The sequence below is a fragment of the Mirounga angustirostris genome, unplaced genomic scaffold (genome assembly GCF_029215605.1).
Source record: "Mirounga angustirostris isolate CCGP_5_RB_7025 unplaced genomic scaffold, mMirAng1.0.hap1 SCAF_2, whole genome shotgun sequence".
Taxonomy (NCBI): domain Eukaryota; kingdom Metazoa; phylum Chordata; class Mammalia; order Carnivora; family Phocidae; genus Mirounga; species Mirounga angustirostris.
This window is the reverse complement of record NW_026991710.1, coordinates 177,588,664-177,610,453: the sequence shown is the minus strand read 5'-3', so window position 1 is coordinate 177,610,453 and position 21,790 is coordinate 177,588,664. Positions and strand designations below refer to the sequence as shown.

General features: G+C 38.8%; 1 protein-coding gene across 5 annotated transcripts in view; it reads left to right on the top strand.

Annotated features, from left to right (window-relative positions):
- Positions 1 to 21,790, top strand: part of DLC1 (DLC1 Rho GTPase activating protein) — a 424,683-nt gene that overhangs the window by 188,629 nt on the left and 214,264 nt on the right. Inside the window, exon 5 of one of the 5 annotated variants that reach the window (XM_045879753.3) lies at positions 16,502 to 18,006. The exons of 3 other annotated variants lie outside the window; for them this stretch is intronic. In XM_045879753.3, coding sequence (XP_045735709.1) covers positions 16,502 to 16,597 — 96 coding nt within the window. In that variant the 3' untranslated portion in view covers positions 16,598 to 18,006. Of the gene's footprint in view, positions 1 to 15,029; positions 16,435 to 16,501; positions 18,007 to 21,790 lie in introns of those variants that run through there. One more of the 5 variants, XM_054508592.2, reaches the window with a different exon arrangement.

Sequence of the window (21,790 nt, the reverse complement as noted above, 5' to 3'; positions counted from 1 at the left end):
CCAGTCAGAATGGCTAAAATTAACAAGTCAGGAAAGGACAGATGTTGGCGGGGATGTGGAGAAAGGGGAACCCTCCTACACTGTTGGTGGGAATGCAAGCTGGTGCAGCCACTCTGGAAAACTGTATGGAGGTTCCTCAAAAAGTTGAAAATAGAGCTACCCTATGATCCAGCAATTGCACTACTGGGTATTTACCCCAAAGATACAAAAGTAGGGATCCGAAGGGGTACGTGCACCCCGATGTTTATAGCAGCAATGTCCACAATAGCCAAACTGTGGAAAGAGCCAAGATGTCCATCGACAGATGAATGGATAAAGAAGAAGTGGTATATATACACAATGGAATATTATGCAGCCATCAAAAGGAATGAGATCTTGCCATTTGCAACGACGTGGATGGAACTGGAGGGTATTATGTTGAGTGAAATAAGTCAAAAAGAGAAAGACATGTATCATGATCTCACTGATATGAGCAATTCTTAATCGCAGGAATCAAACTGAGGGTTGTTGGAGTGGAGGGTGGGGTGGGAGGGATGGGGTGACTGGGTGATAGACACTGGGGAGGGTATGTGCTCTGGTAAGCGCTGTGAACTGTGCAAGACTGTTGAATCTCAGATCTGTACCTCTGAAACAAATAATGCAATATATGTTAAGAAAAAAAAAAAAAAAGAAGAAGAAGAAGAAGGTAGCGGGAGGGGAAGAATGAAGCGGGGGAAATCGGAGGGGTAGACGAACCATGAGAGACGATGGACTCTGAAAAACAAACTGAGGGTTCTAGAGGGGAGGGGGGTGGGAGGATGGGTTAGCCTGGTGGTGGGTATTGAGGAGGGCACATTCTGCATGGAGCACTGGGTGTTGTGCACAAACAATGAATCATGGAACACTTCATCTAAAACTAATGATGTAATATATGGGGATTAACATAAGAATAAAAAAAAATGGTAAAAAAAAAAAAAGATCATGTCACCTGAAAAAAAAAAAAATGTCAGAGTTCAGACAACCCTCCCTTAATTGTCTTCCACCCTACATCAGAAAGTCAAATGGCTTGATAGTAAACATGAAGTTATCTGAATTTTCTTGTGTGCTCACCTTGTTTTCTCTACAAATATTAGAATTTCAAAGAAGAAAATATTAGACCCCCATGTCCTTAGTTTTCATATTCTCTGAATATGGTTGTCTTTAGAAAAAAGTCCTGGGGTGCCTGGGTGTCTCAGTCGGTTAAACGTCAGACTCTTGATCTCAGCTCAGGTCTTGATCTCAGGGTCGTCTGAGTTCAAGCCCCACATTGGGCTCCACACTGGGCAAGGAGCCTACTTAAAAAAAAAAAAAAAAAAAGTCCTATATTTGAACTCTATGAAGTTGAAAAAGATTCTATTTCCATTTGCCTTATTTCGTCCAATCACACCAGCTGCTATTTCTCATGATCCTTTGCTCTTTCTTCTTCAAGAGACCTAAATTGTTGACGGCCCAAGACACTGTCTCCAGCCCTGTCTGCATGCTTTCTTTGGGAGATCTCATCCTGTCCCATGGTTTTAAAAATACCTTAGAGGCTGATGACTCTAAAATGTATATGTGAAGCTTAGATCTCTAGCCCTTGAACACAGACTTGCCTCTTCTCATTCAACTTAGCACGGTGACAACTGGCCAGGACTCCTGAGCCAGGTTTTCTGTGGGCTAGTTTGGATTATGCCATTTATTATAACCTTAGCAGTCATACAAGCTGCCTGTACTTCCAGCTCTAGTTGAAAGGAATGAATTAGTTATTACACTTAAAAAGGCTTAGAACAGTGTCTGGAACATAGCCGGTATTAATAAAACATAGCTGTAATTAGTACTTATCTCCCTTTGGTTATCTAACAAGGATCTCATGCTTAACAAGACAGGAGCAGGACAATTTGGTTTCTTATCTCCTATACACACAGTTTCCAGCCAGTATCTCAAGCCAAACACCCAAGAAGCCATCCTTGATTCTTTTTCCTTCAAATGACGCATCCAATGCATGCTTGAGGAAGTCATGCCAACTCTACCTACAAAAAGCTCTTGATATTTCCCCCTTTCCTTATTCTTGTTTGGAGACCATCGATACTTGCCTTCCATAACTCCAGTTCAAGTTACCATTGTTTCCCAGTATCCCCACTGGTCTGCCTTCTCTCCTGCCCCTGCGGTCTATCCTCTGCACAGAGTAATTTTTCTAAGCACATATCAGATCAAGCTACTCTTCCTGCTTAAAACCTCCCAGCTGCTTCCCATTATAAATCAACATAAAATGCCCACAAGGGCTTACAGGTCTTACATGTGCCCTGCTCCCTGACCTCTTGCCCTTCTATCCTGCCCCTCTTCCACTATGCCACAGTGACTCTAGGCTTATCTCTGTCCTCTGAGCACACCAAACTCCTTTTCATTCCAAGGACCTTGCACTCAGAGCTCCCGCTGCTTCCCCATATCTGTGCAGGGCTCTCTCCTTAGTACTCAGGTGGCAACTCAAATATCACCTCCCCAAGAGCTGACTTCCCTGAGTACTTTGGATAGAGACACCTTCTCCGCCCTCTCCAAGACTCTGTCACTCACCAGCACATGGCCTTATTTTCTCTTCTTCCTCACATTTACCTGAATATGACATCAGCTTACTTTTCTTCATGGTTTTAGTCAGTCTACCCAACAGGAAAGTTAGCTTTGTGAGCGAAGAGGATTTTCTGGTTCTGTTCATTATTGTTTTCCCAGTACTAGAGCAGTGCCTGGGACACAGAGGAAGCATTTGAAAAATGTTTTGGTCTGACCAACTCTGGGCTTGCTACGATCTTATAATGTGTTTCCTGCTCTAAAGTAGAGTCTAATAAAGTCCATGTGTTTGTAGGTAGTGACAAATTGATGCTAGGTAAGGAAGGAGAATAAGTCGTTCTGGACCATTTAGGTTGAGTTGCTGTGCATTTTGTTTTATATATTCTAAATAAAGCCATGTTTTAAATGGGGGAAGACAAGATATAAAGGACCCATTGTAACAAATTGGAGACCCATTTCCCTCTGCGGCTTTAAATTCCCCCTTTGAGCAGTTTGGGTCTTAGAAAATTTTTATTCTTCATTGCAAAGAAAATTATTGGTAGGAGAAGGCTATTTTGTAAGAATTTCTCATGTATTTAATCATAAGGCAGACAACAACAAAAAAACTTTTTCAATTATTTATACAGTAATAAGTGCTATATGAAAAATACTACAATCTTTTCTTTAAAAATACAATTAAATTCAGTTAGTTATTTCACTTAAATATTTTTTTTTCAAGAATCACAGTGCTCTAGACATTCTATAGAAGTGATTCATCCATTTCTCTGCCTTCAAGGAGGAGAAATAGAGATCTCATTGTTGTAACCTTCTGGACAGATTGCAGAATCCCACCACCACCCTTATGCGTTAATTTCACTAGCTACTCAGTATCATTCCAAAAAGATCATATTCAAATATATTGTTCTAAATAAACTATCTTAATTCTCTAAAATATCAGTTAGCCCGGGTTAATTGATAGGTTAATCAAGTGACCCATAATTTACTCTGCAGAGAAAAGGCAAATCCAAGAAAATCACCTATATTTACTGTTTCCAGCAGCCTCCAGGGTACATATGCACGCCGTGTGGGCTGGGCTTGCTCTGTGGCTTCCACATGTACTTCTTGAAACCAGAGGGTGGGCAGCTCGGATCCTTGGAAGCTGGCAGTACTGCAAGAACCAAAGTCTTGACAGAGAGATTACATTGTGTTCATTATGCTTTATTTGCTAAGGCAGGAAAACATCCCATCCACTTTACAACGATTGTCCACAATGGCTGAAAGTAACTTTTTCCTTTATTAAATTTAAAGCTACATTAAGGAAAAAATGTAATTTATGTTCCATTTCCCAAACATTCTGGTCACTCAAGATTTTACTGTGTGTGATTTAGAGATCATTAAAAATGCTGAAGCTAAGTCATCGGTTTAAAATGATTTTTGTTGTTGTTTTATGGATGCTGATGTCAACCTAGCATGGTTTGAGTCTTCATCTTCAGAAGTTACACCCATTATACTGTGGTTACATTCTCAGTGCATTATGTCAAGGAACAGACTAACAAAAAGGAATAAGGCACAGAAAGGATACTATTAAAGCCACTTAAAACAAGGAGCAAGGCCTGACTTGATGCCAGTATCAGTATTTTACTCTTTTTGGTATGAAAAATATTTGTGCTTCTGAAATCTCAGAAATTTCAAAAAATAGATTGTATTTTTAAACAGAAAGTGGACATCCTGAGTTTTAGGGTTGATATAAAATTTTTTTTTGGTTGGGGGTTTGTTTGTTTATTGATGTTTCTGTCTGCATCATTTCTGAATTAGGACACAGATATTTTAACTTTGAAAACATGCTATAGTAAACAGAATTCAGCTAAGTGACAAAAATTGGGCATATTGATTTCTCTGTCCTTTTTTTTTTTTTAAGATTTTATTTATTTATTTGACAGAGAGAGACACAGCGAGAGAGGGAACACAAGCAGGGGGAGTGGGGGAGGGAGAAGGAGGCTTCCCGCCAAGCAGGGAGCCCAATGCGGGGCTCAATCCCAGGACCCTGGGACCATGACCCAAGCCGAAGGCAGACGCCCAATGACTGAGCCACCCAGGCGCCCCTTCTCTGTCCTTCTTGATCCTCCAAAACAATAGCTGTTTTATTTTTTTAATTTTTTTAAAGACTTTATTTAGTTATTTGACAGAGAGAGAGCACAAGCAGGGGGAATTGGAGAAGGAGAAACAGGCTCCCAACTGAGCAAGGAGCCTGATGCGGGGCTTGAGCCCAGGACCTTGGTATCATGACCTGAGCCGAAGGCAGATGCTTAACTGACTGAGCCACCCAGGTGTCCCTAAATAGCTGTTTTAACAAAACAATATGAATCCTCTTAACAAGTCCTGAGTTTGGACATGCTTTGTTCTCAACCTTCTTCGGAATGTCACCTTTTACTGAGTCAGACTTCTTAAAATACTATTAGGCTTAGAATTTGTTCTTCATGCATCTAGGCCATGGCTTCATGGCCCTGATCAGATCACTGAGCAAAAAGGAATCCTAAAAATTGGAACTGCCACCCACGAGAAGGATACATTTTCTCCTATCAATTATTACTTTCCACATGAAAGCAAAGAAAGCGTCTTTTTAAAAAGGAAACCACCGGGGCTCCTGGGTGGCTCAGTTGGTTAAACGTCTGCCTTTGGTTCAGGTCATGATCCCAGGGTCCTGGGCTTGAGCCCCGAGTCGGGGAGCCTTCTTCTCCCTCTGTCTGCTGCTCCCCCTGCTTGGGCTTGCTCTCTCTGTCAAATAAATAAATAGATTCTTTAAAAAAATAAAATAAAATAAAAAGGTAACCACCACTCACAAGGCCTCAGTTTAATTGTCAAGAGAGGGGCGTATTTTTTTATTGCAGTCAAAATCCTTTCTGTTAAAAATTATGCTGCAGAATTAGGGTTGACTCAGAGAAGTAAATGCCACTTGGATTGTCTTCTGTTGTTTATAAATACTTTAAGCTAAAACGAAACTAGGTACTTGCCAGTAGAAAAACAGCAATTTGGTACTTACAAAATAATAAAAATTAAAAATTGAAAGTTTAAGCTTATTTACAAACCGTCAATACAGCATAACCAATATGAGAACCTGTTTACTCAGAATCTGGCATAAAGAAGCCAGGAATCCACGGAAACCTCTGTGACCAGAGGATCCTGACTCAGAGCAAGTCATAAATGAGTGAGTGAGCTTCTTTCCTACCGGCTTATTTATCCTTGAGACTTCTTTTAAGCCCCTTTTGGCACTTTCTTCCCTTTATCTGTATAGATATCTACTTTATTTCATATCTACTTTATTCATTTTAGCCTAATTTCCGGTGTGTGAACATTTTTCAGAGTGAGGAAACCTTATCTATAAGGCTGACTTGTGTCCATGCTCATGATTCTGTACATGTGAGGAAGGTTGCCGTGAATAGTTGTTTTCAGCTGTTGTGTGAGTCTGGAGAGAAGTTAAACAAGTAAAGCAAACCAACAAACAGAAAAGGTGTAAAGTAAGGAAAGACAGATGTATGGAATCCTCACCACCCCCCCACCTCCGAGACTGGACAATCGCCTCTTACCCTCTTCCTGTGTGTTGTTGCATACCCGGGATCTGGGGCCCGGAAACGTGATACAGAAGCACCACGGCCACACAAGAGAAAGGTCCCCAGTTAGCAAAAAGGTAGAAAGGTAGCTGGTGACTGGTTGGAATGTGTTGGCCTCAAAACAATTACCTATAATTGCTCAGAGCTCACAGAATATGCAACATTCTACTAATGGAAGGTGAAGCAAAAAAAAGAGGTACAGACTCAGCACCAAGTTTAGTGAGGAAGACCTTTGTGTTCAGTCAAATGTTCACATGTATTGAGTTAAATATCTAATAATCAATAACCAGAGTATGTGTGCATAGTCTGCTAAAGCTCCACCTCAGCCAGATTTTGCCAGGCTCTTTTAGTATCAGATGAGTCTACCAGCCAAAGGCAAAAATCAGTCTTGATTTTAAACATTGGGTAATCAAGCAATGTTCCTTTCTCTTGTACTACAAAGCCTGGGCATCATATGTGGACTTTACATATCTGTGTATGTATTCATCATAAGCATCACTTACAAAATGAAAGATACTATGCTGGCATAGGGAGAACAAAAAGAAATAGGTCCCATCCTGAAGGATCTTAGAGTTTAGTTCAAGAAGTAAGTTGTGACAGGGCGCCTGGGTGGCTCAGTTGGTTGAGCGGCTGCCTTCGGCTCAGGTCATGATCCTGGAGTCCCTGGATCGAGTCCCACATCGGGCTCCCTGCTCAGCGGGGGGTCTGCTTCTCCCTCTGACCCTCTTCCCTCTCGTGCTCTCTGTCTCTCATTCTCTCTCTCTCAAATAAATAATTAAAAAAAAAAAGAAGTAAGTTGTGACAGTATAAATATACAAGAATATATAAAAAGATTTTTAAATAATAATGTGTATCAGAAAGATTTTAGATTAGTAGTGGTACTATTTCCTGATCATAAAACATATGTGTAAAAAATACCCCAAAGTCAGGCCACCCAAAAATTCAGCAGAAATATCATTATTTCTGGAAGTCTTTTCTTTCCCCCAGGCCTTTTGAACTATCATGTTGATGAGAAGAACCTAGATATGAATAGAACTGACCACAGGTTGAGGTGATGACAGGTGGGATCTGTCTGAGGATGACTGAGATTCTGTTTATCCTGCAGGCTGGAGCCAAGGACAGTGATGAGTTTTTCTAGGATACAGCCCCAGCCTTGAGTAGCCCTTCTAGGTATCCCAATGTTCTGTACCAATATTATCATTTTTTTTATGTATGTCTTGATATGAAAAAATTAGGAAGCTCTTCAAGACCATCAGATAGTCACAACTCCAAGAAGTCACACTTGCTTGAGGAAAGTCTGGGAGAGGGAGAATGGAGAAGGTGTTTACTTGTGTCTCCCACCTAGACTGTAATGAGCCACTCCAAGGTGGGAACCTTATTCTTCATCTTTTCCCCAGGGCTGAGATGCCTTTTGCATATTATCTGTTTGAAATGGAATTGGATGGGGCCATCTGGGTGGCTCAGTGGGTTAAGCATCTGCCTTTGGCTCAGGTCATGATCCCAGGGTCCTGGAATTGAGTCCCACATCAGGGTCCCTGCTCCACGGGGAGCCTGCTTCTCCCTCTTCCTCTTCCTGCAGCTCGCCCTGCTTGTGCTCTCTCTCTGTCAAATAAATAAATAAAATATTTTTAAAAAATTAAAAGTGAAATAGAATTGGATGAATCCATGTCTGGACTAATGATTCCGTTAACAACTGTCTTGGCTTCCTTCTCTGCCCTTTCTCTTCAACACACTCCAGCCCAACTTCCCATTCCCACCAGGTCTCCACATCTACCTGGACCGATTTTTTTCAGCCACTTCCTCAACCCCCATGCTGCTATATCAAATGATCACGTTTTCATTCTCATCTTATAGTATCCCTCCCATCTCCAGAATGCCCCTCTCAGTTCTAAAATCTCTTCTTTCTGCCTGTGTGACATCACAGCCTTCTGGTTTCTCTCTTTCTGCTCTGACTGGTCCTGTCAGCGTGCTCTGCTGACTTCTTCTTGACCAACCCTCAGAGACCAGCATCCAGTCCCCGGCCCACTCCTTTCCCATGTCCTACTCTCACACCATGAGGACTCCTCTCCCTAGCTTCAGGCCCCAGCAAATTTATACTAGCTCAGACCTCTCTTTTGACCTCCGTGTGTCTGTAACCATCAGTTTAAAAAAGTCTGGTTGAGCTTATCCAAAACTGAAGTTGGCTCCTGCTACCACCTAGTCCTAGCCCCCTGCAGCTTTCTCTCCCGGCAATACTCCATCCACTCAGCCTCACAGGACAGGAGGCTGACCGTCTTCTTTGGCAGCCATCTCTCCTGAACTCCCACAGTCAATCCATTACCAAATGTCCACTGATGATTTTCCCTCCAAAATGCAAGTTAGGGTTGACCACTTCTCCCATCTTCATCCCATCCCCTCACTGTAGCCTGAACAAGTCCTTTCTCTTTCCTAAACTCTCATCTCTTACCCGCTAATGCCGTCTCTGGCCCTCTTGTTTCCCCCTGCGTTCTCTTCCGAGTAGCCAAAGTGGGGATCACGTCATCACGCATCTACCTAAAAAAAACCCCACGTAGAGATGCTCGGTGCTTCCCATAAATGACAAGCTCTTATATGACCTGGACACCACCTAGTTCTGTAGCATGTCATGCCATCCTTTCTCTCCTTCACCAGACTCCAGCCACTGATTCTGTTTTCAGAACTACAACCAAACCAGCTTATTCTTCTAGTGCAGCAGTTCTGAAAGTAGGGTCTCCAAAGCAGCAATGACCACAGCACCTGGGAACTTCGAGGAAATAGAAACTCTGGAGCCCCGCCCTAAATCTGCTGACCTGCTGAATCTGAGAACTCTGGGAGCAGGGCCCAGCAGGTGATTCTGATGCATAATCGGTTTGAGAAGCCCTGACCTAACTAATCAGAGATGGGAATGCCTGGAAGTCCCAGTTTTACCTTTTTTTATTACTTAAACGTAACTAATTTGGCAGGCTCTTTTAATGGACTTAGTGGAGGAAAGATATTGGGAGCAAATAATTGCTTGTCCAACTTAATAAGCTGGCTCCGGTGGCTTTTGAGTTACAAATAGTAATATATACATTTATGTAAACAATGTTGTGAGCCTTTGGATATTCTACTATACCACATCTTGAACACTTAAGTGGAGGTCAACTGATCTTCATAGAATTATGGTCTAAGTGTAGACAAGCCTTTCTTAAGTAAAAAGCTAGACCCTCTTAAAGTCAAACATCACCGTTCAGTTTCTTGAATCATTAGTGAAATTTGCATGTAAATGTCTTTTTCTCTCTCTTAAATCTCAAATTCACTGAGATTAGGAATTGTACTTCATAATTTTAATACCCTCCTCATTGCCTTACAATACTATGTTTCAAGTGTTTGACAAGAGCCATTTTCTTACTTTAAATTGGAATAAATATAAACCACTGTGTGTTTTAAAATGTGATACAAGAAGACAGTTTTTCCCTTCGTGTTTACCTTTCCCAGAGAACATCCCGTCCTGACCTTCATATGTGATAATGCCACAAATTCGTTTTTTTATGAATCCTTAAGTCTCTTTAGAATTTTCCAAAGAGTTCCAGCAGCTGTTTGTCTTCACATGAAAGACCAATTATTTACCAAGAATTGTTCACTGACCGCCCACTTCATTTATGTCTCTACCTGTGATCAGGCCTCAGAAACCACCCGCTCATCAGCCTCCTTTTATGAAACAGAGCAGCATTTATGGCCTTCTGAGATTTTCTCTGTGTACGTATAAAATTATTTGTCCCAGAACATGTTTAAGTGTTTGAGAAGTGCTATAAAGTATTGTGCAATTTAGTATGACTATTGGAAGCAAGAAAAAGTTTTTTCTATGTATCACATTATCCCTTCTTGCAATATGGGAAATAACCCAACAGTCTCCTCAAGGGACGGGTTCTGGTCTGAAAGCCAAGTTCATTAGCCTCACTCCTTCTCTCCAGGCTTTCAGGGCTCTAAACAAACCATACAAGCAAAGACCCAAGACTAACCAACTTCTGAGATTTCTCCTTTCTTCTTTTTTCCCCCCTAGTTTTATAAAATAATCACCATAAGTTACAGGACTCTGAAAACATTTCTCTGTTGTGATCCTCACTCTCAGTACTTTTGTTGTGTCTGTTTTCTATATAGTTAATTTATATGCCTATGTAATTTCAAGAAACTCGAAACAGTTTTTAGCGTACAATGTTTAAACAGATCAATCACTTGAGTCCAAGTGATTTTATGGTAAATAATCTTTACACAGCATCATCAAAGTATTGTCAAAAGACTATGTGATACTCTAACTGTTGCCTAAAAAAAAAAAAACCATATACACACACACATTACACACACACACACACACAAACATAAGGTTTATGATATATATGTTCAAGATAAATTCTTGAGATTTATCAAGAAAAACACAACTGTAATTGCATTTTGATTGGTTTAAATTCTAAATTTTCAAGTTTAGTAAAACAGCTTGATATGGAATAAGATTCTAATCTGAAAAAAAAATCTTCCAATTGTCACTTCATAAGTAAAAGTACGTAGGGTTTGAATTTGGTTTGGAAGCTAAGGGCTTACTCAAATTAACTCAGCTTACTTTAAAGTTACTTTTAAGGAATTACCCTAGAGACATGTCTACTACATGTTCCTCAATAATATGAGTGGCTAAAAAATCTTCTGTTTTCTTTCTGTGGTATTTCTGGAGGATCCCCTTGTTAACACTTTTAAGAAAGATATGCAAAAACATAGTATTATAAAAGGCAAAACTACAATAGCAACAACAACAAAAGTTTTAAAAGATGGCCAGTTTTCTCTCTACTGTATGATTTTAAAAAAATCAGTCTGATACGTTAGATTCTGTTTTCACTGTTCTCAAATAACAGACTTGTCCTGCCTGTGTTCAGTAGCACTTCCTGGTAGGCGCTAATGAAGCCACAGAATTAAATGCATTAAGATACATTAACTATATCACATAATTCTTAAGCCAGCTTGCTGGATGATTTACAATAACACTGCACGAGGGTTATCTTTCCATATTATCAAAGTCTCTAAAATACATGTATAACCAGAAAAATACTTATTTTCAAAAGAAATAATACCACCAACTAGTGAAATGCTTATTTTATGCCTCATAGTATTACTGTGAGGATTAAATAAGATACTATATATTATAAATATTTAATTACAGTAAGGTATTCCTTTTGTTGCATTACCTTATCTCTGTGTTTATCAATATGGTATGAATACGATATGTCTGACTGTGTATGCTCACATCATTCTTTGTTGAAAATCTTAATTCCTTAAGAGTAGAAATTAACTTTTATTATGCTATATATGGTTCCTATTTTGAATCAAAATATACAGGGAAGCTCAATAAACACAAATTAATAAATGATGACCATCAACCCAAGCAGAAAGCTTAACTGCAAAGAATGAAGAAAGAATAATAATGAAGAAGAGAGGCCAGCTTTCTGCCCATTTTCTTTTTTTTTTTTTTTTTTTTAAAGATTTTATTTATTTGAGACAGAAAGCACATGAGAGGGGGGAGGGCCAGAGGGAGAAGCAGGCTCCCCGCCGAGCAGGGAGCCCGATGCGGGACTCGATCCTAGGACTCCAGGATCATGACCTGAGCCGAAGGCAGTCGCTTAACCAACTGAGCCACCCAGGCGCCCTCTGCCCATTTTCATTAGGTCGGCCACAAAAGGAAATGCTATTTAACTGTAGCAGGGGAATTTGTGATTTTTTTATATTAAGAGTATATTGATGTCTTTAAACTTGAAATAGCCTTTTAAAGGACTTTCAAAAACCTAGTTCTCTAGGAAATAGATGAATTTTAGTTTAGCTGCAGTTTTGCTGGTATTTACAAAAGTTCCTGATTTAAATACATAGGTAAGTGTATTACTTATTGCTGCATAACAAATAACCCCCAAATTTGGCAACTTAAAATAACAGTGAGCATTTATACTCATACAGTTTCTGTGTGTCAGAAATGCAGGTGGAGTTTGGTTGATTCTAGCTTAGCATCTCTCATGAGGTTGCAGTTAAGATGTCTAAAGGTGTAACTAGGACTGGAGAATCTGTTTCTGATAAGACTCACTCACCCAGCTGCTGGCAGGAGCATCCATTCCTTGCCAGGTGAACACATAGGGCAACTTGAGTGTCCTGCTGACATGGGAGCTAGCTTATCCCAATGCAAGCCATCCAAAAGAGAGAGCGAGGAAGAAGCTGCTACACTTTTTATGAAGTAACAGTGTTACTTCAGCCATACTCAGGGAGGGAAATGAGGCTCTACCTTTTAAAGGGAGAAAGTGTCAAAGAATTTGTGGACATATATTAAAACCATTACAGGAAGCTCTATGGGTAATGCCACCTCTGTGCAGTAAAGAAATATTACCTCCTAGAGCTCATATGGTTTCAGTTTGGTTAAGTATTTTGCTAAGAAACATTTCTAAGAGAAACTCAGATGCTTCAGCACAAATTAAGAATTATTTAGAATTTGGAACTTTAAAGATAAGCTAAAACTATGTAAGTAAGAAAACTATGATCCAAAGTGATTAACCTTCTTAAGGCTACAGGACAAGATCTGAGGTCCCTAGATACCCACTATAAATTCTTGGAGGTTTAATTACATGTTAGAATGTCCACCTTTACATGGAATTCAAGGTAACAATAAAAATTCAATGTAACAGTTCATGAAAGTTGTAAAGTTTTAAAGGAGGTAGAAATAGATAAAAAAAAGTAAGAAACATAGTAAGAAAGTTTTATAGGAGATATAAACAGATAAAAATACTATAGTATTTGCCCTCAAGGTACTTGCACTTTAAGTAGAACAAAAAGCTTCCAAACATAACCACACAATTAAGACTATTATTTGTTTATTTTATCAACCAACATATTGCTGCCTTCCCTTTATTTTTTTTTTTCCTGTCTTTCAAAACCAAAATGATTGAGGGGCTTCAACAGCAGTGGGTACCAGTTAAAACAGCCAGCAGATAATCTCTTAAATGTTTTGATTAAGAAATTAAAGGATTTAATAAAAGCAATTTTGATTTATTTTCTATTCAGAATTTTGCTCATTATAAAGAAAAATTCACTGGAGTTCTTGATAAAAACACATGTTCAAAACCCCAGTGGAGATAATACATTTGAATAGAAATATTTCTCAGGTCTACTTCAATAAATCTTTAATTTTCTAGTACTCAAGGTTCCCAAAGTGGAGAATACGTAGAAAAGTTCCCTTTGTTAATGGAATTTTGACCCAAATACTAAAGAAAAGGGCTGTGGGAATTAAAAATAGGCTTGCCAGAGAATGTAGCACATTTACTGAATTCTTATATAAGTCACCTCTTTCATCTGGGCCATGTGGATTTGCTGGGAGTCATTATCTGGAGAGCCTACAAATAACAACCACTTTTTTTTTTTTATTCTTATGTTAATCCCCATACATTACAACATTAGTTTTAGATGAAGTGTTCCATGATTCATTGTTTGTGCACAACACCCAGTGCTCCATGCAGAATGTGCCCTCCTCAATACCCACCACCAGGCTAACCCATCCTCCCACCCCCCTCCCCTCTAGAACCCTGTTTGTTTTTCAGAGTCCATCGTCTCTCATGGTTCGTCTACCCCTCTGATTTCCCCCGCTTCATTCTTCCCCTCACGCTACCTTCTTCTTCTTCTTTTTTTTTTTTCTTAACATATATTACATTATTTGTTTCAGAGGTACAGATCTGAGATTCAACAGTCTTGCACAATTCACAGCGCTTACCAGAGCACATACCCTCCCCAGTGTCTATCACCCAGTTACCCCATCCCTCCCACCCCAGCCCCCACTCCAACAACACTCAGTTTGTTTCCTGCAATTAAGAATTCCTCATATCAGTGAGATCATATGATACATGTCTTTCTCTTTTTGACTTATTTCACTCAACATAATACCCTCCAGTTCCATCCACGTCGTTGCAAATGGCAAGATCTCATTCCTTTTGATGGCTGCATAATATTCCATTGTGTATATATACCACTTCTTCTTTATCCATTCATCTGTCGATGGACATCTTGGCTCTTTCCACAGTTTGGCTATTGTGGACATTGCTGCTATAAACATCGGGGTGCACGTACCCCTTCGGATCCCTACTTTTGTATCTTTGGGGTAAATACCCAGTAGTGCAATTGCTGGATCATAGGGTAGCTCTATTTTCAACTTTTTGAGGAACCTCCATACAGTTTTCCAGAGTGGCTGCACCAGTTTGCATTCCCACCAACAGTGTAGGAGGGTTCCCCTTTCTCCGCATCCCCGCCAACATCTGTCGTTTCCTGACTTGTTAATCTTAGCCATTCTGACTGGTGTGAGGTGGTATCTCATTGAGGTTTTGATTTGGATTTCCCTGATGCCGAGTGATATTGAGCACTTTTTCATGTGTCTGTTGGCCATTTGGATGTCTTATAACAACCACTTTTAAAAGCCAATTTTTACGTTTGTTTCTTATAAAAAAAAAAGAAGAAGAAGAAGGAAATTTCCTGAAAACTAGATGAATTATCCCCCTGACTCAGGGCTCATATAATGGAAACTTCCTATAGGAAAGACAGTGGTTAATTGAAAAGGGAAAGAACCTCGTTAGGTATCCTATTTTGGAATCACTTTATAGTGTCTAGTTCCTTTGACTATTTCCCTGTTTAGCACATAGATGAATAAATCTAAATATTCAAAAAAATGTATGATCCTTTCCTACTACGAGATTTTGCATTTTAAATTATTGGATTGATGTCAGTTCTGTGAGTTCAGGAGCCTGCTATATTGTAACCCTTAAATAGGGGAAATATGATATTGTTTTCATACTGTTATTTTAAAACATGCTACCAAATATTTTCTTTTGTTAATTACAGAAACTAGATCAATGGACAATGTTGTACCCAATGCAAAAGCTAAGAGTTATTCCAAGAGGAGCCTGAGTTCTCAAAGTGAAGAATTGGTAGGGCAAGTTTTTAACCCATTTCATGGATTGCGGAAATCGCAAGGAGGCCATATATCCCAAATGTGGTTGGGACACAGTTTAAGAAAATGAAGTAGTATGTAATGTATGGTGATTAACATAACAATAAAAATTTTTAAAGAAGTATTATAATTACCAAGACCCACAAAAAAAAAGAAAGAAAATGAAGTAGTGTGTTGCTGATATGTAGAACTAGAAATCATTTGATGTAGTGCCAATTTGATTGTTAGTTTAAAACCCAAACCAGCTTTTTGTCAGTCCTAATTATCACTCTCAGAATTGAATAACAGCCTAGAGAAGATGCTGAAAAGGGTGTGTGGGGGAAGCAGACAAGGCAGAAATAATGGGAGCTCATTCATCATGCAAAGTTACTCTTTAGGGTCAGGTGTCTATCACACGCTTCCTGCCTTAGTTTCACTTTGGGAGAATGTTTTTTATTTTGTGGATGTGCCTGTAATCATAAACAGTCTTATAAATGAAACAGCCGCTAAATCAATTACTTTGGACCTTGATGAAAGGCATACGCATTATAGGTATAAATCAGCCCTTTAGCATCCCTGATGATTGATGGAAAAACTCCAGGTCTGCAAAAGCTAGCTCCATTTGAAGTGCTCCTTGCAGCACACAGCTTTGGAGTGAACCTCACTCTCTTGTGTTTCTTTGGGAGAGAGACATCACGTGACGCCAAACTGCAGAGCATTCAATCTGCCTTGTGAAAGTGTATAAACATTTTCTAGTGTGGTCATAAAAATTAAGTGACTTCTCCTTTTACTTCACTAAGTGTACTCTTAGCCTGTGATGTCTGCTTGAGAAAGAAGAGGGGGAAGGGGTGACCAGCCCAGGACTGACATGTAGAAAAGGAAAAGTGCCAGAGCTTTGTGTTGAACTTTGTGTTCAAGTCCCCTGCTGCTTTAGAATTTGTGGCACCCACCCAGTAGGCATCTCAAAAATGATGACTGTTCAATTATTCCTTTAAGCTCACATTCCAGTTAGGTTTTTGCTTCCCAGTAATTAAAAACAATACCAGTATCTTTGGTTTCTCACTTTTTTTTCTCTTGCTATCTGGGTATTTACAGAAAAAGTAACATGTCAGTCTAGAGAAACTATGTATAATAGGGGTTAAGAACATACACGTAATCTGTGTTAAAATCCTGGGTTCAGTTCTTGGCTTGACCATTTACAAAAGGTGACACCATGGACCGTAAGTTACCTTGTCTCTCTGTGATTTCCCCTTATGTAAAATGGAACAGTGACAGTACTCCCTTCATAGGGAGTCTGGAAAGGGTCAGGGAGAGAAGCTATTTATCACTAGTCATCTTTCAAATGTAACCATATATTAAAGTGAGAACTTTGTTCTCTTCACAGGCATATCACACACTGCTGGATAAGACTATGGAAGCCAGAAAGGCAAACATGCCCAGACTCGTATTAATACAACTATTCATAATTTTATGTCATTAAAAAATAACATTGAAAACCAAGCATACACTTACCATACAATCTATCAATTGCACTCTTTAGTATTTACCCAAAGGAGTTGAAAACTTGTGTCCACACAAAAACCTGCACACAGATGTTTATAGAAGCATTATTCATAGTTAATTGCCAGAACCTGAACGCAACCAAGAAGTCCTTCAGTAGGTAAATGGATCAATAAACTAGTACATCCAGACAATGGAATATTATTCAGCACTAAGAAGAAATGAGCTATCAAGCCATGAAAAGACATGGAGGAAACTTAAATGCATATTATTAAGTGAAAAACAACAACCAGAAAGGGCTTCATACTCCATAATTCCAACTATTTGATATTCTGGAAAAGGCAAAACCACAGAGGCAGTAAAAAGATCAGTGGTCACCTGGGGTTGGGGGGAGGCTGAGTTGAATAGTCAGAGCACAGAGGATTTTTAGAGCAACAAAACCATTCTGTATGATTCTGTAATGGCAGATACATGTCATTATCGGTTTGTCCAAATCCATAGACTGTACAACACCAAGAGTGAACCCTAATGTAAGCTATGGACTTTGAGTGACCATGATGTGCCAATCAATTAACAGATGTCACAAATGCACAACTCTGTGGAGGCTGTCAGTACTGAGGGAGGCTGTGCCTGTGTGAGGACAGTGGGCAGAGAGGCAATGTCTGTACCTTCCACTCAATTTTGTTGTGAAACTAAAACTGTCCTAAAAAATAATATCTGGTTTGCTTGTTTGTTTGTTTGTTTGTTTGTTTGTTTGTTTTTAAAGGAACATTCTGAGACAAGTGCTAAACTGACCAGGATGCCCATATAAACTGGGATTATCCCAGGTAAACCAGGGCATATGGCACCCTTTCCCATCCAGGTCAGACTTCCTGCACAGAGTAGAAGGGAAATCTGGAAGGTCAAATTGAAACTTACCAGCAAAGAAGGGGATTCGAGTCACTAGTGTGGTTAAAGAAATGGATTTGGACTCCATGACCTTGTGATTTGGAGAGGAAGGTCCTAGAATATTTGTCATGTTATCAAGAGCAGGCAATTGAAAGGTCCCTACAGGCATCTGGATGGCTCAGGCAGTTAATTGTCTGCCTTGGGCTCAGGTTGTGATCCCAGGGTCCTGGGATTGAGCCCCGAGTTGGGTTCCCTGCTCAGCGGGGAGTCTGCTTTTCCCTCTCCTTCTGTCCCTCCCCCCACTTGTGTTTTCTCTCTCAAATAAATAAAATCTTAAAAAAAAAAAAAAGAAAAGAATGGCCCCGACATAATGTTTATATAAATTAACCCATCTTTGTTCCTCATAGGGTAGACACCTCTTACATTTTATGACTTAATTCAGGCATGTACCTCAGAAATAGTAACAGACACCTCTTCTGTCTATGTATGCATTCTCAAAGAGCAGAACATTTTTAAATATCTCAATGTCCATACAGTGTTCATACAAAGCTTCAAAAGCATTGAACATTTGGTTATTATTTGATTAGCATCCTTATTTCACAAGCCTTTGTGGGGTTTTGTTTTGTTTTGTTTTAATTTTTATTTACATTCCGTTAGTTAACATACAGTATAATATTAGTTTTAGGTTTGTGATTTCTTTTTTTTTTCAGTTTCTATTTGTCCTCTGTTACTCCAAGTTTTGTCGTTAGGTCCCAGTCACATTTAGTGCATTCTTGTCCTCACTCAGGTCTGTGATTTAGAGCACACATAAAATACATATTTCATTCAAATCAAATTTTTTTTAGTGAATACCACTACAATGAATATCTCCCTGTAACAAAAATGTTTCTGGTCCCCAGCCAAGAGCCCACTTACATGAAGTAATATTTGATAAGAGTAAATTCCAGTTCAATGAACAAGGTTATAATTTGTCATAAAAAGATTTATATATATATCATTTAAGTAGTTGTAATCTGTATTCTTTTTGCAGTTATGACTTAGTGGTATATGTTTTGCGTTTCTAACAAAAGTTTAGTTCTGCCAAAAGTTCTTAAGTTGGAAAGTAGGAAGCTATGAGAATATTAGTAAATTTTAGGTAATACAGGTGAACATGTAGGTATTGAATTATTGATGTGAAGCTAAACTTATATTGGAATATAACTGGTAGTAACTAACCTGGTCAAGATGGGGTATCAGTGAAATGCTTCTTTATCTCTCAGCCTTCTAATAGACTAAGTTAAAATACAACAAATAAATTCATAATGCAAGTTATTTTATTTATAAGATAGATATTATATGCAATTCTATGTTAAAGCATTGACAAATACTTTGCCTCTATACTTTTTTTTAATTCCAGTATAATTGAAACAGTATAATGAATACAGTGTTATATTAGTTTCAGGTGTACAATATAGTGATTTAACAATCCTATACATTACACAGTGCTCATTACAATAAGTGTACTTTTTTTAAAAAAGGTTTTTATTTTAGAGAGAGAATGACTGGGGAGGAGGGTCAGAGGGAAAGGGAAAGAGAGAATTTTAAGCAGGCTCCACACCCAGTGAGGAGCCCAACATGGGGCTTGGTCTCACAATCCTGAGAGCATGACCTGAGCGGAAATCAAGAGCCAGACAGACGCTTAACCAACTGAGCCACCCGGGCACCACCACAATAAGTGTACTCTTAATCCCCTTCACCTGTTTCATCCATCCCTTCACCCACCTCCCCTCTGGTAACCATCGGTTTGTTCTCTATAATTAATAGTCTTATTTTTTTAGTTCTCTCTTTTTTCTTTGTTTTGTTGCTCAAATTCCACATATGAATAAAAATCATATGGTGTTTGTCCTTCTCAGACTGACTTATTTCACGTAGCATTATACCCTCTAGATCCATCCATGTCATTGCAAATGGCAAGATTTCATTCTTTTTTATGGATGAGTAATATTCCATTGTATGTGTGTATATGCATGTGTATGTATATACATATATATGTATACCTCATCTTCTTTATCCATTCATCTACTGATGGACACTTTGCTTTCGTCATTTGGCTATTGTAAATAATGCTACAATAAGCATAGAGGTGCATATATCTTTGTGAATTAGTGTTTTCATATTCTTTGGGTAAATACCAAGTGGTGGAATTAGTGGATCATATGATAATTCTATTTTTAATATTTTGAGGAACCTCCTTACTGTTTTCCACAGTGGCTACACCAGTTTGCATTCCCACCAACACGGCACGAGGGTTCCTTTTTCCCTACATCCTCCCTAAAACCTGCTATTTCTTGTGTTTTTGATTCTAGCCATTCTGGCAGGTGTGAAGTGATACCTCATTGTGGTTTTGATTTGTATTTCCCTGATGATGAGTGACGTTGAGCATTTTTTCATGTATCTATTGGCCAGCTGTATGTCTTCTTTGGAGAAATGTGTATTCTTGTCTTCTGTCCATTTTTTAATTGGATTATTTGGTTTCTTTGGGGTTAAGTTGTATGCTTTTTTAATATATTTTGGATATTAACTCTTTTTGGATATTTCATTTGCAAATATCTTCTCCAATTCTGTAGGTTGACTTTTAGTTTTGTTGATTGTTTCCTTTGCTGTGCAGAAGCTTTTCATTTTGATATAGTCCCAATAGTTTATTTTTGCTTTTCTTTCCCTTGCCTGGGGAGACATATCTAGAAAAATGTTGCCACTGCCAATGTCAGAAATTACTGCCTGTGTTTTCTTCTAGGATGTTTATGACGTCAGGTCTCACATTTAAGTTCTTATGCATTTTGAGTTTGTTTTTGTGTATGGTGTAAGAAAGTGGTCTATTTTTATTCTTTTGCATGTAGTTGTCCAGTTTTCCCAGCACCATTTATTGAAAAGACTGTGTTTTCCTCATTGCATATTCTTGCCTCCTTTGTTGGAGATTAACTGACCATATAATCATGGATTTATTTCTGGGCTCTCTATTCTGTTCTATTGATCTATGTGTCTATTTTTGTGCCAGTACCATACTTTTTTGATTACTGCTACTTTGTAGTATACCTTGAAATCTGGGATTGTGATACCTCCAGTTCTGTTCTTTTTCAAGATTGCTTTGGCTATTCAGGATCTTTTCTGCTTCCATACAAATTTTAGAATTATTTGTTCTAGTTTTGTGAAAAATGCTATTGGTATTTTGATAAGGATTGCACTGACTCTGTAGATTGTTTTGGGTAGTATGGACATTTTAACAGTATTTGTTCTCCCAATCTATGAGCATGGAATGTCTTTCCATTTCTTTGTGTCATCTCCAATTTCTTTCATCTATGTTTTATAGTTTTCAGAGTACAGGTCTTTCACCTCCTTTGTTAAGTTTATTCCTAGGGATTTTATTATTTTTTGGTACAGTGTAAATGGGACTGTTTTCTTAATTTCTCTTTCTGCTACTTCATTATTAGTGTTTACTTGCCTCTATACTTTTATCCAGTCTATTAACCAATATTATATTATGTATAATATTCATATATATATATCTAGTCTATTAACCAATTTTATATTATACTTTATACAATATATAAGATATATATCTATATCTATATATATCTCCAATAGTTTCTGAATCATGTATGGAATTCATTTTAGTTCAGGGAAGTTCAGTAGGTGATAAATCCCATTAAGAGTTCTTTTTTTTTTAAGATTTTATTTATTTATTTGACAGAGAGAGACACAGTCAGAGAGGGAACACAAGGAGGGTGAGTGGGAGAAGGAGAAGCAGGCTTCCTGCTGAGCAGGGAGCCCAATGCAGGGCTCAATCCCAGGACCCTGAGATCATGACCTGAGCCGAAGGCAGACGCTTAACCAACTGAGCCACCCAGGCGCCCCAAGAGTTCTGGTTAAATGTGAGTGGTGGCCCCAGGTATCTCTTATAGTTCAGAGGTCACTGAAAGGTCCTAGGAGTGCAGAAGACAAATATTCTACATTTTCTGATACAGGTATGACTTCCACATATGTCCTTAGGCTCTGCTGCTCCAGGTTGTAGAACTGGGAGCCTATTCCTCAGTGTAAGGACCTAAGAAGAATATCCTCACTTGTTGACACCTAAGGGGGCCAAGAATAGAGCCATCTAGTAACAGTTGGTGACAGGCTCCAAATTAAAGGTGAGGGCTGAGGATGATAGCTTCCAAACTGGGCTTTATGAAACTTAAAGTAAGTAGCTGACCAAAAAAAAGAAACATTTCTTTCAAAAGGTCGGGGGTGGGAGGGATGGGGTGGCTGG